At 35.5% G+C, this 14085-nt stretch overlaps 7 protein-coding genes and 7 long non-coding RNA genes across 14 annotated transcripts, besides 2 other annotated features; 7 read left to right on the top strand and 7 right to left on the bottom strand.

Annotated features, from left to right (window-relative positions):
* Positions 1-78: 78 nt before the first annotated feature.
* SPOM_SPNCRNA.4170 lies at positions 79-295 on the bottom strand. The gene has a single exon (NR_193531.1). It is a non-coding gene; the product is annotated as a non-coding RNA (long non-coding RNA).
* Positions 296-302: 7 nt separating this feature from the next.
* On the bottom strand, positions 303-1191 carry SPOM_SPNCRNA.1028. Its single transcript, NR_149869.1, has one exon. It is a non-coding gene; the product is annotated as a non-coding RNA (long non-coding RNA).
* On the top strand, positions 503-1348 carry lip2 (lipoate-protein ligase). The gene has a single exon (NM_001020175.3). The coding sequence runs from the start codon at positions 644-646 to the stop codon at positions 1301-1303; it is 660 nt and encodes a 219-aa protein (NP_594748.1). The 5' UTR covers positions 503-643; the 3' UTR covers positions 1304-1348.
* A 14-nt stretch (positions 1349-1362) lies between these two features.
* On the bottom strand, positions 1363-2758 carry ypa1 (type 2A protein phosphatase regulator). The gene is made up of 2 exons (NM_001020174.3): positions 1686-2758; positions 1363-1642 (listed from the first exon to the last, which is right to left on the bottom strand). Exons 1-2 carry the CDS (start codon positions 2556-2558, stop codon positions 1538-1540), a joined length of 978 nt encoding a protein of 325 aa, NP_594747.1. The 5' UTR covers positions 2559-2758; the 3' UTR covers positions 1363-1537.
* Positions 1550-2716, top strand: SPOM_SPNCRNA.4169. The gene has a single exon (NR_193530.1). It is a non-coding gene; the product is annotated as a non-coding RNA (long non-coding RNA).
* Positions 2759-2979: 221 nt separating the features above from the next.
* Positions 2980-4298, top strand: trm7 (tRNA 2'-O-ribose methyltransferase). The gene is made up of 2 exons (NM_001020173.3): positions 2980-3031; positions 3250-4298. Exons 1-2 carry the CDS (start codon positions 3008-3010, stop codon positions 4081-4083), a joined length of 858 nt encoding a protein of 285 aa, NP_594746.1. The 5' UTR covers positions 2980-3007; the 3' UTR covers positions 4084-4298.
* On the bottom strand, positions 3255-3981 carry SPOM_SPNCRNA.4168. The gene has a single exon (NR_193529.1). It is a non-coding gene; the product is annotated as a non-coding RNA (long non-coding RNA).
* An 84-nt stretch (positions 4299-4382) lies between the features above and the next one.
* ape4 (aspartyl metalloaminopeptidase Ape4) lies at positions 4383-6063 on the bottom strand. The gene is made up of 2 exons (NM_001020172.3): positions 5793-6063; positions 4383-5696 (listed from the first exon to the last, which is right to left on the bottom strand). The coding sequence occupies exons 1-2, from the start codon at positions 6040-6042 to the stop codon at positions 4525-4527; spliced, it is 1422 nt and encodes a 473-aa protein (NP_594745.2). The 5' UTR covers positions 6043-6063; the 3' UTR covers positions 4383-4524.
* A 416-nt stretch (positions 6064-6479) lies between these two features.
* Positions 6480-10053, bottom strand: pdc1. The gene is made up of 3 exons (NM_001356184.2): positions 7667-10053; positions 6985-7625; positions 6480-6942 (listed from the first exon to the last, which is right to left on the bottom strand). The coding sequence occupies exons 1-3, from the start codon at positions 9894-9896 to the stop codon at positions 6583-6585; spliced, it is 3231 nt and encodes a 1076-aa protein (NP_001342843.1). The 5' UTR covers positions 9897-10053; the 3' UTR covers positions 6480-6582.
* Positions 6532-8385, top strand: SPOM_SPNCRNA.4167. Its single transcript, NR_193528.1, has one exon. It is a non-coding gene; the product is annotated as a non-coding RNA (long non-coding RNA).
* Positions 9955-10361, top strand: SPOM_SPNCRNA.4166. The gene has a single exon (NR_193527.1). It is a non-coding gene; the product is annotated as a non-coding RNA (long non-coding RNA).
* A 399-nt stretch (positions 10362-10760) lies between these two features.
* Positions 10761-12352, top strand: erg4 (C-24(28) sterol reductase Erg4). Its single transcript, NM_001020170.3, has one exon. It carries the CDS (start codon positions 10909-10911, stop codon positions 12268-12270), a length of 1362 nt encoding a protein of 453 aa, NP_594742.1. The 5' UTR covers positions 10761-10908; the 3' UTR covers positions 12271-12352.
* Positions 12353-12603: 251 nt separating this feature from the next.
* Positions 12604-12610: a sequence feature (Short protein (SPOM_SPAC20G4.09, CBA11507.1) was converted to a misc_feature.).
* A 45-nt stretch (positions 12611-12655) lies between these two features.
* Positions 12656-12723: a sequence feature (Short protein (SPOM_SPAC20G4.09, CBA11507.1) was converted to a misc_feature.).
* A 103-nt stretch (positions 12724-12826) lies between these two features.
* Positions 12827-13696, top strand: adf1 (cofilin). The gene is made up of 3 exons (NM_001020169.3): positions 12827-12878; positions 12930-13035; positions 13199-13696. Exons 1-3 carry the CDS (start codon positions 12876-12878, stop codon positions 13501-13503), a joined length of 414 nt encoding a protein of 137 aa, NP_594741.1. The 5' UTR covers positions 12827-12875; the 3' UTR covers positions 13504-13696.
* A 100-nt stretch (positions 13697-13796) lies between these two features.
* On the bottom strand, positions 13797-14016 carry SPOM_SPNCRNA.4165. The gene has a single exon (NR_193526.1). It is a non-coding gene; the product is annotated as a non-coding RNA (long non-coding RNA).
* Positions 14017-14085: the final 69 nt, after the last annotated feature.

Raw genomic sequence — 14085 nt, 5'->3', positions numbered from 1 at the left:
GCCCCACAGATAATATAGCATCATCAGTGCTCTTTACAATTAAGGTGAATAATTATAAAACTTAATTTTAATCAATTCATATAGACTATTATTAGAATCAGCGAAGGAGTACCATTCTCTGTCCTGCTGGATTATGAAGCAAGCCAAAATGACTAGCATGCAGTTTTAAACAACATGGGCGCTTATTAAAATGTTTAAACTAAAATCTGGACTTAGTTTGAACAGTAGCCGCTGTTGTGTTCTTCTTTGTTTTAGTAACCTTAATGTTATTTAAGTTCAAAAGAATAAAAAAATTGCTTTGCCTTTAAATTTTACAAGTTATAATCGTTTAAACACGGGTGATTGAAACAGTTTAGATATATTCTTATGTATTCAGCTAATAACTCAGAAATGTAAAAACTGAATTTTAATATGTTCTATTTTTTTTGATTCTTTTAGATTGATCAATTGGAGAAAACCTGCAAGAGTATACATTCAAGCCATCCTCCTAGCAACTGTCGTTAAATAATTGCACCTGCTCTACGGCTTTAGATGCTCGCTCCGGTTAAGCCGAATTCATAGATTCTTTTCCTCTTTTTACATTTTTACACTCTTTTATAATATTCTTTTTATTATCAGCATAAATCAGAGTTAAGTGTATTGAATGAATAAAATCCAGCATATTTCTTTTATCACCAAAAAAAATCCTCTCGTGAGCTATGAGAGGGTTGGAGCGTTACAAAATCGATTTGTTCAACATTATTTAAATTATAAAGCAAATAAGGTTGAACAGCCACCGAAGCCAACGATTATCACTTCTCAAGTTTGTCCAGTGTATACACTGGGAAGAAGGGAATCTTCAATTAATTTTACCAAAGGCTTCCCTAAGGCTAAAGTTGTTAAAGCATTGCGTGGTGGGCAAACTACATTTCATGGTCCTGGTCAAATACTTGCATATCCTATTATTGATTTGAAGTCCTTTGGATTAAGTCCACGTGAATATGTGTCAAGGCTAGAGCAAGCGATTATAGCAACATGTAAAAGCTTTGGCATCGAAAAAGCTCATACAACAAAAAACACCGGTGTGTGGGTAACAGAAAACGATAAAATTGCAGCAATTGGTATTCATTTACGCCGAAATATTACTAGTCATGGTCTTGCGCTCAATGTTAGTACGGATCTTAAGTATTTCAATTACATTGTGGGTTGCGGATTATATGGAAAAAACACTACCAGTTTTAAAGACCAAGGAGTTTTTACTGACTTAAAGTCTGTAGAGAAGGTACTGGTAAATAACCTTGATAGCTTTTTAATGAGTAAATAAATTTAAATGTATTAGAAACAGTATTACTTATAAAAAATATAATGCAATAACAGTAATGCTATTCTTGCGATAATTTGGTTTATTAAAAATTTTTTCAGTAAATTTGCGGGCTTTCCTTCCTTTTGGCCCCTATAAAATAGCTTATCAGCAACCATAAAAGATACAATAAATAAAACATAACATTAATAACAGTGACTATTTGTTTTTGAAATTGCACGAAAGATTAAAGTTAAACTACTTTGCAACTAAAGGGTTAAACGGAAAGAGATTTCCAAAATGAAAGTGTTGAACAACAGGATATTTGCTCAGCACTTCCACATCGTACATTTTTATCAATCCCTTGAAAGTAATTAGCTTAATAAATACACACTTCTTAACATACCTGATTGACCTTTGACCATATAGGAACAGCGGTTATATCATACAATATTGGGGAATGTTCGTAAAATGGGCCCTTTTTCATCACGTTTATAAACTTGATAGCACTAAAATACAAGTTGCTATTAGCTTTTTCATCCACTATTTTTTTGTTAAGTATAGCATCAGGCTTTATGATGGAAGATGATGCCTTATCAGCAAGTTGGGCAGAACCAAAAATATAAGGAATAAAAAAATGATCATCAAGCCCCCAAACTCCATGTGAGCCAGCAGGCTCTAAGCGATAAGTTTGAACGAGCTCACGACAAACTTCCAAGTAAACATGGGTTATGTACAAGGCGATAGCTTTATAATCTGCGGCATCTAAAAGTCCCAGCAAGTCCAAGCCCTTAATAAAACCCAAAAAATTTAACTCATGACCCGTACCAAAGTCAATTCTTTGAGAATTACCAAACGATCCCAAAAAATAGTCCAGTAACTCCACTTTTGCCTTACTCAATGAATCAGGAATAATGATGTCCATAATTTGAGAGGCGGAGTCACGTAGCTTTTCGTGCCATATTCGAAAAGCAGGATTACCAAACCGATGCCGACCTGATGCAGGTGGTACAGTTTTAGTAATTTCTTTAACTCTACACAATATTCGTACTAACTTTTCAACTCTTGTTGAGTATTCCACATGATAATCGTTCACACCCACAGATGCAATATTGAGACGCTGTAAAAAATCAAAAATTCGATAATATGCTTTCGATTGTCGAAACGCCGTCATATCGCTCGCCTCCACGATTAGTTTTTCGGGAGTTTTAAACTGTGAACTTTCATCAAACCTTTCATTTTCAAGCTCTAGTATTGTTTTCTCATCTACGACTTGCATTGTAAAGCAATAAACAATGAATCAATCAAGTTCGCGTATACGCCAATAGATTTACGACACTCACTAAGTTACAGGCTTTGATGAACGACTCTTTATTAAAAAAAACCAGGACCAAGTTAAAGAATATAACAGCAACTATAACAGCATTTAAAAACAGCTTGATATTGCTTTCATCAAGATAGAGTATAATAGCAGTATTCGAGAAGAAGCATTTAGCTTATTCAATAACTTGATTAAGATTAGTTTAACGATAATTAGTACTATGGATGTGATTATATCCTAAAATCTTTATAGTGATGTATCCATATGTTAATTCGAACCACTTCATAACAATACGCTACCGAAATAATTATCTCCTAATCAATATTTAACGATATGTTTATTCAATACAATCGATGCAAGAAACGAATATAATAATTTCAACCAGTTTTTACCAAACTGAAAAACAAATGGGGAGAAGCAGCAAAGATAAGGTATGTCTCGTGCGTTACTGAAACCTTGTAAATACTTAACTTTGTAGCGAAAAGTTTACGTTAATTTTATCGAAGTTATATCGTATATTAATGTGTAAACTTTAATGTTTCTCAGTCGCATATAGAAACATTTTAGTTTATTATTTCATTTTTTTTTTATTGCTAAATAATTATTTAACTATTTATTTTGTTAAAATACTAACTTTACACTTTTTTAGAGAGATGCCTATTATCGTCTGGCGAAGGAACAAGGGTGGAGAGCCCGCTCAGCTTTCAAATTGCTCCAATTAAACGAACAGTTCAATTTATTTGAAGGAGCAAAAAGAGTTGTAGACTTATGTGCTGCACCGGGGTCTTGGTCTCAAGTTTTGTCTCGTGAGTTACTCAAAAACATTGATACTTCCATTGCCGCAGATGAGAAACCTATGATTGTTGCTGTTGATCTTCAACCCATGGCACCAATCGATGGGGTATGCACCCTGCAATTAGACATTACTCATCCCAACACCCTTTCAATTATTTTGTCTCACTTTGGTAATGAACCGGCTGATCTCGTAGTTAGTGATGGTGCCCCAGATGTTACTGGTTTGCACGACCTAGATGAATATATTCAAGCACAGATATTGTTAGCTGCATTTAATTTAGCGGTTTGTGTTTTAAAGCCTGGTGGGAAATTTGTTGCAAAAATTTTTCGTGGACGAGATGTTTCACTGTTATACTCTCAGCTTCGTTTGATGTTTCGAAAAGTTTCTTGTGCTAAACCAAGAAGCTCTCGTGCTAGCTCTATCGAGTCCTTTGTCGTTTGTGAAGATTTTAACCCCCCTTCTAATTTTCAACCCGATTTAACAAAACCTTTATGTGTAATCGATCCAACCAATGCTCATGAGATTGCACCATTTATTGCATGTGGTGACCTTGATGGTTATGATGCGGACGCTACTTATCCCGTTGAAATAAATATGAAAAAGGCTACCTTAGACGTTATACAACCTCCAACCGCTCCTCCTTATAAACGAGCTATCGAATTGAAGCATAGCAAGATGATGTCGTAACCTATTATTCCAATTGTCTCTTTTTTATTTAATCTTTTCTTTCGTTTAATTTAGCAGTGGGTTTTACTATTGTATATTATATAGGTATAATCTATTTTTGAACCTATCATTCTTTTTTCATAAAAAAATTAAAGAAAGCAGGATGTGTTCGGTATACTTATAATCAGAATTTCCTCTTATGAATTTTTATCTAAATCAATTACTTTTGATACACACATGCTTTCGTTGAAAGACTTGCTAGTCATGTTTAACTTTATACCTTGCTATAGCAAATCATGGGGTTATGATTATAATTGTCATGTGGATATCATTTTCATAACTATAAGAGAGGCAACTAGTACTACTCATAGCACGGCCAACAGATACGAGTTCGGTAAATTTCATGGCGTTCTTATGAACCCATAGTATCATGAGGTGTAAGACATAAACAAACTTGGTAAACTATTCATCAATAATGATTTTTTCTTCCAAATTTGCAAAGTTTTGAAAAAATGAAGAGAATAAGACGACTGCATACTCAAAGTCCTTGGAGCCACACATTTCACGGCAAGAGTGCATAGAAAGCATAGGATTTCCTAAATCGAGTGTACGCATTCCTGTCATGGCAGCAAGTTTGGGACCAATAGTGCTTCCACAAGGAGAATCATTTCGCACCACGAATGACTGAATTGGCACATCGGCGAGTTGAGCTACTTTCTTTAAAAGGACTATGCCTGCGGAATTAGTCGTATAACGCTGATTCGCATTAACTTTAATTACAGTTCCTTTGTTCAAAAATGGGGTATTCGAATTTTCATAGCGAGATGAGTAATTGGGATGCATGGCATGAGCCATGTCAGCAGAAACTAGAAAACTTTTTACCATGGAAATTGAAAACAAAGAACTTTCTTTCCCCAGCTCGCATATTCTTTGGAGAACAGCTGGTAAAAACGTGCTTTCAGCACCTTGAGCTGACACGGAACCGATTTCCTCGTGGTCAAAGGAGGGAACAACTCTAACGCAACTTTCATTATCAAGGGAGTTATTTTCCAATGATTTAGTTAAAGCTTGAGATGCGCAAAATGTCATTCCAAGGTTATCGAGACGAGGTGAGAATACAAACTCTTCGTGAATTCCGCCAAGGCGAGCCTTTTCAGCATCACCTAGAATCAACTCAAAATCCACAATTTTGGAAGGATCTATAGTTGTCTCTAATGATTTAGATATTTCATTCGCAAGTAAAGAAAGCAAAACAGGATGGTGATATTTGTCACCATTATCAGAGGTTTCTTCCTTCGCAAGTTCATTTTCCAATCCAATAAGCGGAACAAATTCTGTTTCCATATTGAATGAAAAAGAAGAATTGGCAGACGGATCTAAGTGAATTGCGAGAGTAGGAATGCGTAATAGTGGCCGATCGATATGCACATTATACTGTATAACTCGTCCATCCTCCTCTTCAACCATCACTCTCCCAGCTAAAGAAAGATCTCTATCAAACCAAGTGTGCCATATACCACCGCCGTATTTTTCAACTCCTACTTGTAGATAGCCGTAAGCGGACTTCTGAGATTTTGGTTTTAACCGAAGTGTAGGAGAATCAGTGTGCGTTGCAATAATAGAGAAACCATTTCCTATCATAAATGTTAAACAATAATAATAATACAATCAAACTCTACTGAAGTTTAAGGCGAAGCATATAGAGGCAACTCATTGAGAACTTGACTTACCTGGTTTCCATTTTTTACCAATACTGAAAGCAATTATACTAGATTTATTGCGAGTAACGAAGTATGAATTTCCAGGTTCAATTTTAGATTGCCAATCACTCTTTTCACTGAGGTATTGAAATCCGTGAGACATGTAATGTTCTGCCAAATTTTGTACAGCATGGTACGGAGTAGGGCTTGCATTAACAAAATCCAAAAAATCTAAAGCACAACTTTTTGCAGTGGCAGTCATTTTTCCATGTAATTGCATTTGTGAATTCTTTCGGTTGTTATTGGAATAATACACCATAGTGGTGAGTACAAATCAAGTGACAATACCGTAGGTACTACATGTCGAAACCGGAACGATAAACCCAATAAGGAGTTCACTTGGGTTATTAAAAGCGAGTACGATTTCTAAATGGTTTATAAAATGACTGGGAGATCTGCTTGTATGTAGGTTTTTGAACGATATGAAAACTGAAAGTTATACAAAAATTAACAACCTGCTATTCCATGAACTTAACTAATCTAGCAAATAAATAACCCTAAAAGAAAAGTAAATCGTAAAAAGAAATGAGCGACATCAAAACCACTTAAAAAAGATGCTCGAAAATAAAAAACGAAGAAAAAGAGGGCAACCTAACATAAACAACAAGGCATAACAAATCATGACATCAATGATTTTTCTTTAAAATAAAAATATTTACAGCAGTAATAAATTAGATTTATATTTCGGCTCATATTGATGAAGTATCCTAAAAACATTCAACGATAATTGTTAAGAAATCCCAAATAAGAAAGTATAATTCTAATTACTGGATGCAACGGATATTTCAGATATTTTGCCATCAAGAGCACGCAAAAGAACAACTAAACGGCGTTTAAAAATAGGCGAGAAAAATTCAGACTGCCTTAACAAAGCTTCGCGAGTTAAAGTAAGAACAGGGTGAACTACCGTTTCCACCTTTGGGTCATTAACATCAATGTTCAAACAAATTCTAGAAATGTATTCCATACGCTTCGATAAGCGATCGTCATCAACAGAATCAAGGAGAGAAATATGATAAATAAAAGTAAGAAGCAATAAATTGCTACAATTTTCTAACATTCTATCGTAAGAAATTTCAGACAAAACGTCAAAGCCCGCAACAGAGGGCATGTTACACCACTAGAATAAATTAGAAAATAAAAATCACATTTTATAACTTACCTCAGCAACACATTCTTTCACAGAACCAGCTTTAACATATTCTTTTAGCCTTCTCAGACTTTCAGCAATTCCCTGAGCAGGCTGTTCAGCAGATGAAGGCTCCTGCTTTTCCACGTCCTTTGTAGACGTATCGCTAGACACGGAAACGTTACTTTCCGCAGCAGGTGGATATGATGAAGGTACTACATCAGGTGCTGTCTCTGGTACTTTATTCTCAATCTTCAAATCATTGAACTTTTCAAGCACTGTTTCAACATAGCCTTCAAGCGTTTTAACTTGTTCATTCAATTCGTTATACTTTACCTCAGATTCCTTCTGGGCATGTGCAACATTCTGAATACTATACCTCAGTTGAGCTAGAGATGAAGTCTGCTTATCAAAATCCTCTCGAACAGAATTTTGCAGCTCTGCAATGCTATTCTCAAGAAAAGATTCAATTTTTTCCAAGTTATTTTTGAGAGCATTTCTAACGGAATTCGCAATTTCTTCCTTTAATGCCACTTGCATCGATTTTTCAACCACCGACTCTAGAATTTTACCAGTGTTTTCAGTTAAGGTTGAGGAGACGACTGATAAAATAGCTTCCGTATGTTTTTCGTTTGCAGCCTTATATTCCAAAAGTTGAGATCTTAGGCTTTCATCTGTTTAAAAAATTAGTGAAGTTAACTTAAAAAAAACTTACAATTTTTGTGGACACTTTTTTCTAAGGAAGCAAGGATATTAGAGACAATACTATCCATAGGTATCGCATCAAAAGTTGAAGCACTATATGAAGAAGGTGATAAAACAGATGATGATTTGTCCTTAGTTTCAAATCTCTCGCCTTTGTCCTTCTTTTTCTTAGAAAATCCTGTAGCTTGTGAACGGGGAGTACTGAATCCAGAATTAACAGTTGAAGGAGAAGCAGTGCTATGTCTCTCAGTTAAATCGATTGTGCCACCAATGTCTGCATCATAATTCTGGACGCTCTCGAGCGATCTAACTGTTTTGCCAGTCTTATCTAATATTGAAGTCGGGATAGAATAATATTCATAACCATCTGTATTGCTTACAACAATGCAATACTTATCTTCAGATTCCAAAATTTTGCATGCTGTAAAGCTAATACATGCTGCTTTCTCAAATTTTTTAGCTACAATTACTGAAAACTTTGCATCCGCAGGAACGGGTTCAGATGTGTTTAATGATGCCAATATTAATTCATAGGTTGAATTATAGATTGGTGCTTGTTCGGAGACCGTCTCGTCTTTTGCGAAGAGAAAAAAATAAATACTATTTGATGGAGGATTTCCTACCAGTAAGGTACTGCGCTCATTGTCCACCGAAAATTGAGAAAATGAGGTAGTCGTTGCAGCCGTCGGACGATTATTAAATCGGAAAGTCTGTATATTCCTTTTTGAATAAAGATCAAAAAGTGTTATCAACTGATTCATTACGTATACAATAACCAAATATCTACTATTGTTAGTACCAGGAGTAGAAATAAAACGTAAGTTAATAGGCTTTTCATAATTTTTAGAGGGACCACGCTCCATACGAGTCGTAAAAATAGCAATAGGAGAAACCTCAGAAGGAACAGGTCGTTTGTCAGGTGTTGAAGGGAAAGTAGTAGGAACTGTATATATTTTTATTAAAGCGTCCTTGTCCACGGTAGCAAATACTGTCCCATCATAAGAAAAGTCGTATTCCTTTGCACTAATACCGGTATCAATGAGAAAGCAAGGTAGCTGTTGGATAGCATTAATTGATCTAGGTATGGGAAAAGAAATATTGTTTAATAAGTCCAAATCGAAAAAGATAATGTGCTTACTTAAAGCAACAGCAAAACGAGTTGAAGACTTTGGGTACCAATGGAACCTCGACTTAATAGGATCTGACAGTGACTGAGCACCGGATAGTTGAAAAATGATTTCAGAAGTAGAAGTAGCAATATCAACAGCAAAGATCAACACTTGTCCTGTAGTATCAATAGCCATAAGTCTATTCTTAATAACCGAATCATTTCCCCAGGCTACAGATACAAACTTATTAGGTGAGTTGTTATGGAGAAGAAAAGACTTTCCAGTTGAAATTTCGATGACTCGAATAATCGGCTCGCGATGAACAGCATAAGCAATAAAATCTTCATTGGTGTGAATTAGTTGATTATCTTGAGCGTCGAGCTCACGATTTATAATAGCAATGTCATTTCGTTCGCATTTGGCGAATGTCGACGTTTCAAATTTGTCGGGAGAAATCACAGTCTCCCAAACATAATTACCGGAACCAGGATTGTCAAGTTGATAAATACTCAGCTGTTGCTGTTCTTCTGCTTTGTGCGGTTCTTCCGAGTTACCCGACTCTTGGTAATTGGCAATAGGCGAGCTTGATTGAGAATGCGAGTAATCAGGAGAAGCTACCGAGGTATCAGATGGCATATTCCTTGAAGACTGGAAAGCCGTGTCTTGAGAGTCATTAGATTTTAATTCACCATTAATAGGAGTTTGTGGCCCAGTAGAAGACATCAGTAACCTTTCTAGATTAGCTGCCGATACGGGATTAAAAGGCCTTTCATTAGATGTCGCCTCAGTAGACTCAGAATCACTTCGTTTAACATCTGCGCCAGAGGCAGTCCCAGAAGGTTTCGCACCATCACGAAAAGCCTGAAGAAGTGCGTCAGTACTAGATGAGTGGGATGCATAATATTTTGGTCCTGAATTTGATGGTGACTGGTTTGATGCATTCAGTCCCGCATTCAATAAGCTTAAGAGACTGGAGCGTTGATCATCGACATGAGGTTGCTGAGCAGACAAGGAAGATTCTTTTTTCTCTGGGAATGTAGATTCTACAGCTTCAGATCCATCATGCGATTTTCCAAGATTAGGCAAATTTAAATCTCTTCTAAGAGAATTCAATAGATCTTGCTCATTCATTATAGTTAATTCAGAGCGCTATTTGCGATTTTACGACTTAAAAAAAAGTATTAAAAAAACTACAAAAGCAGCAACATAAACTAACACTCAGTTGGCAAGTTATGTGTCTTTTCAACGGCCGATCTTCTAGCTTAGAATAAAAGGGCAATTCTGTGGTAGGGGAAGTCGACCCTCCTGCTACAATTATGTGAATTGCAAAACGCATCATTCCAGTGACAATGTTACCCAACTTTTTACATTCAACACCAACTTGGCTTTTACTTATTATATCTGCATGCAGTTCATAGTAGCTACAGAAGAAATAAGTTCATAAAATTCATTACTTAATTTAAGTAAGCTTATGTCAAATGAAAGCAATATTTAGGAAATTGAGATTTACTAGCCTTGTAGTATTTATTATTTTAAAACCACACATGCATAACTCTCCCCTTTAACTTATTTCCCCATTTTTCTATTCTTTTTAGTTGTATTTACTAACAACGATTATATCACCAAAACCACATACAAACTTACGATGGTTTACATGAAATGTTAGAGAGCACTTTTTACATTCATTCATAAATTTAAAATAGTAGTGTTCTTGTTTTTCGTAGATAACATATGTCAATCGTTTTCAACATTATGTGAATTTTAAGAAAACAGGTTTCTGAGCCTTGCGTTCCCGCTAAACCTAGAACGTAGACAAGTCGTTTTATTGAGAATGGCCAACAACTTGTATTCTTTTTTCTTGTCTTTAACGTTAGTTTTGAACTATTTTATATCAAGAAAACATAATCTCATGAACTTTACACCTCAATATAAAAATAACATTGTTACTTGGAGAGTGGTCGTATATTTGCCTGACAAGGAGTAAGCAGTCGATTTACCTGCATCCCGCCGTTTGCATGTGTAATCGCTATATCAATACTCTTTTTCAAAATTAATCTTTTTAGAAGCCAAAATACCAACTTTCATTTGTTTTAAGAACACACTCTTTTTATAGACACGTTGTGTGAAGTAGATAGAATTCGCGATGAAATCTACAGTAAAGAAATCAGCTCCTCGTGAGTTTGGCGGTGCCAAAGGTGCATTGGCAATTATGACAGGATTCCCTTGTCTAATGTATTACTTATGGGCATGCTCCAAATTTAATGATTCGCAGTTTATTAAACCAGAATCTTTTACGATAGCAGGATTTCAAAATTTTTTTAGAACGTTAGGCCATTATATCTACGTCGGTGCCTATCCAACACGGTATGCATTCTTGGTTTTTTGGTCGTTTTGTATAGTTCAGGCTGTCATGTACTTAACTCTTCCTGGTGTTCGGACGCAAGGTTTGCCTTTAAAGCATCGCAATAACGAACGTCTTCCTTACTTATGCAATGCTATCTGGTCTTTTTACACGACAATTGTTATTCTTGCCGTTCTTCACGTGACCCACGTATTTCCAATTACTACATTTATCGACATGTTCGGTCCTTTGATGAGCGTTGCAATAATAACCGCTTTTGTCTGTACCTTTGTTTTGTACACTGGAACTTTGCTTTTTGGTGATCGACTTTTTGATAAACCTCATCGGTTATCTGGAAATCCCATCTACGATGCCTTTATGGGAGCTTGCTTGAATCCTCGCCTTGGCAAATTGCTTGATTTTAAAATGTTCTTTGAAGTTCGTATCCCTTGGTTTATCCTATTCTTTATTTCCGTTGGTGCTGCTGTTCGTCAATATGAAACTTATGGCACTGTAAGTCCTCAGGTACTTTTCGTTTGTCTTGGCCATTATTTGTATGCAAACGCGTGCTCGAAGGGAGAGCAGTTGATTGTTCCAACTTGGGACATGGCTTATGAAAAGTTTGGTTTTATGCTTATCTTTTGGAACATGGCTGGGGTCCCATTTACTTATTCACACTGCACCCTTTACCTTTTTTCGCATGATCCATCTGTTTACAACTGGTCAACTCAATATACAACCGGTATTTATGTTTTGCTTCTTTGCTGTTATTATATATTTGATACTTGCAATGGTCAAAAAAATCATTTCCGTAATCAAATTTATGGTACTGAGGTTCATCGCAAAACATTTCCCCAACTTCCCTGGCTTATCATCAAGAACCCTACCTTTATTCGTTGTGCAAATGGCGGTACTTTGTTGACTTCAGGTTGGTATAGGTACGCTCGTAAAATTCATTATACTGCTGATTTCTTTCAATCATTGTCATGGGCATTGATCACCGGTTTTCAGTCCCCTCTACCTTACTTTTACCCATGCTTTTTCTTTGTAGTCCTTGTGCATCGTGTTTCACGTGATATTAAAAAGTGCAAAGCTAAGTATGGGGCTGATTTCGATGAGTATTGCCGTATATGCCCTTACTTATTTATTCCCTATATATTTTAGAAATGTCTTTTTAGTCCCTTCTTTACTTAATAAATTGGCTATTCAAAATTCCACTTGAAGTGTTTTTCTACTTTAAAATTCAGTTAATTTTTGTGAAAGTTCTCAAATTTGATTGAGTAGCTGGAACATTCCTTAAGTTATGAACGAACAAAGTAAGCAGCTCTGACCGTTTTTTATACAATCTATTTCTAGACTTAAAAATTATTAACTTCCAAGTCTTTTTGCATAAAGATTTTTGGAAATAGCGTAAGGAATAGCTAATAAATAGTAACAATCATCTTGTTTCTTCATAGCGATCCATTTACAGTTAAATTTTTTTTTGCATTAGTTCACTCACTTGCTAGATATATAAATTAGTGTGGAATATTTAGGCGGTAGTGCATACGCATAACCATTTGCTATTATTTTTTTGTAGAACTGTATGTTTTTTCGCTTATATTTAATAAGGGTCATGCAACATAATAATAAGAAATTATAGACTCTGCTTGTTTAGAGTAGTGCGCCACCCTTACTTGGGGCGACGGTATCTACTGATGCGAGTAGCCCTCCCCTAACCAAACCAGTGCCAACCACACTAGCTTACCCGCTATCAGTAAATAAATAATATGGTATGAAATATTTTTGTTAACTTTACATCGTGTTTATTTAACATACATTAGTCTTTTTCAGGTGTCAAAGTCTCTCCCGAATGCTTGGAAGCTTTCCAAGAGCTCAAGCTTGGAAAGTCACTCCGTTACGTAGTTTTCAAAATGAACGATACCAAGAGTAAGTGACGAAAACGATTTAGATGGAATTTGAGAAAGTCCAATATCCCTTTTTTTAAAAATAAATTTATTTATCTACATTGATATATATTTTATGTTTGTAATGTCTTTCTATGTCGTTTTTATAATTATGTGGAACCTTTCACTAATTTTTTTTTGTTTAGCTGAAATTGTTGTTGAAAAGAAGAGTACGGATAAGGACTTCGATACTTTCCTTGGTGACTTGCCTGAAAAGGATTGCCGTTATGCTATCTATGATTTTGAGTTCAATCTCGGAGAAGGTGTTCGTAACAAGATTATCTTTATTAGCTGGTCTCCTGATGTTGCTCCCATTAAATCTAAGATGGTTTACTCTTCTTCTAAAGATACTTTACGTCGCGCTTTTACTGGAATCGGTACTGACATCCAAGCAACTGATTTCTCCGAAGTTGCTTATGAGACAGTTCTTGAGAAGGTTACTCGTAAGTAAAACACTTTTGGTTACGATTTCTTGACTCATGCGTAATACGAAATGAAATTAAATAACTTCGTTTCGGTATGCAAACCGATCCTTCAACGCTCCTTAAATATCTTTTTCTATATATTTAGAACTATAAATACAAAGATTTAAGTGTACGTTGGTTTCCTGTTGATATTTAATTTGTCAATAGTATATCTACTTTAAAAAATTTGTCATGTGATAACGGATGAGTCGGTATATGAAAAACACTGCAAGTTATTTGCCAATGTAATTGACAAGCAATCATAGAGAAATTAGTTCTACGCAGTTTCCACCACTAGCTGAAATGTTTGAGTGCCTGGGTGCTTGCAGGTTTTTATTCATCTACTTCAAGTATGGTATAGTAAGTAAGCTTAGTTTTATTTTCTCAGTTCCGACTTTTTAATTCTGTAGATTTCATCTACCACTATTTAGTCATTGAAATTGTTACAAATATTCCTCTATATATAATGATTCTGCATTCCTAAAAATGCTAATTAACAAATTACGAAATCCAACGATCTACAAAGTAATGCCATTCCATATTAATATAACAATTGCTGTTCATTCGCT

Source organism: Schizosaccharomyces pombe, assembly GCF_000002945.2.
Source record: "Schizosaccharomyces pombe strain 972h- genome assembly, chromosome: I".
Taxonomy (NCBI): Eukaryota; Fungi; Ascomycota; class Schizosaccharomycetes; order Schizosaccharomycetales; family Schizosaccharomycetaceae; genus Schizosaccharomyces; species Schizosaccharomyces pombe.
The sequence above is the reverse complement of the archived record's forward strand: the minus strand, read 5'-3'. Positions and strand labels throughout refer to the sequence as shown.

Excerpts from the sequence above, each read along its gene's own strand:
- lip2 (NM_001020175.3), top strand. The coding sequence starts at position 644 with ATGAATAAAATCCAGCATATTTCTTTTATCACCAAAAAAAATCCTCTC.
- ypa1 (NM_001020174.3), bottom strand. The coding sequence starts at position 2,558 with ATGCAAGTCGTAGATGAGAAAACAATACTAGAGCTTGAAAATGAAAGG. Across the intron at positions 1,643-1,685 it reads TATGGTCAAAGGTCAATCAG|GGATTGATAAAAATGTACGA; the intron begins GTATGTTAAGAA and ends ATTACTTTCAAG.
- trm7 (NM_001020173.3), top strand. The coding sequence starts at position 3,008 with ATGGGGAGAAGCAGCAAAGATAAG. Across the intron at positions 3,032-3,249 it reads GGAGAAGCAGCAAAGATAAG|AGAGATGCCTATTATCGTCT; the intron begins GTATGTCTCGTG and ends ACACTTTTTTAG.
- ape4 (NM_001020172.3), bottom strand. The coding sequence starts at position 6,042 with ATGCAATTACATGGAAAAATGACTGCCACTGCAAAAAGTTGTGCTTTA. Across the intron at positions 5,697-5,792 it reads TGGTAAAAAATGGAAACCAG|GAAATGGTTTCTCTATTATT; the intron begins GTAAGTCAAGTT and ends CATTTATGATAG.
- pdc1 (NM_001356184.2), bottom strand. The coding sequence starts at position 9,896 with ATGAATGAGCAAGATCTATTGAATTCTCTTAGAAGAGATTTAAATTTG. Across the intron at positions 7,626-7,666 it reads AAAAAGTGTCCACAAAAATT|ATGAAAGCCTAAGATCTCAA; the intron begins GTAAGTTTTTTT and ends TTTTTTAAACAG. Across the intron at positions 6,943-6,984 it reads TGAAAGAATGTGTTGCTGAG|TGGTGTAACATGCCCTCTGT; the intron begins GTAAGTTATAAA and ends AATTTATTCTAG.
- erg4 (NM_001020170.3), top strand. The coding sequence starts at position 10,909 with ATGAAATCTACAGTAAAGAAATCAGCTCCTCGTGAGTTTGGCGGTGCC.
- adf1 (NM_001020169.3), top strand. Across the intron at positions 13,036-13,198 it reads CAAAATGAACGATACCAAGA|CTGAAATTGTTGTTGAAAAG; the intron begins GTAAGTGACGAA and ends TTTTTTGTTTAG.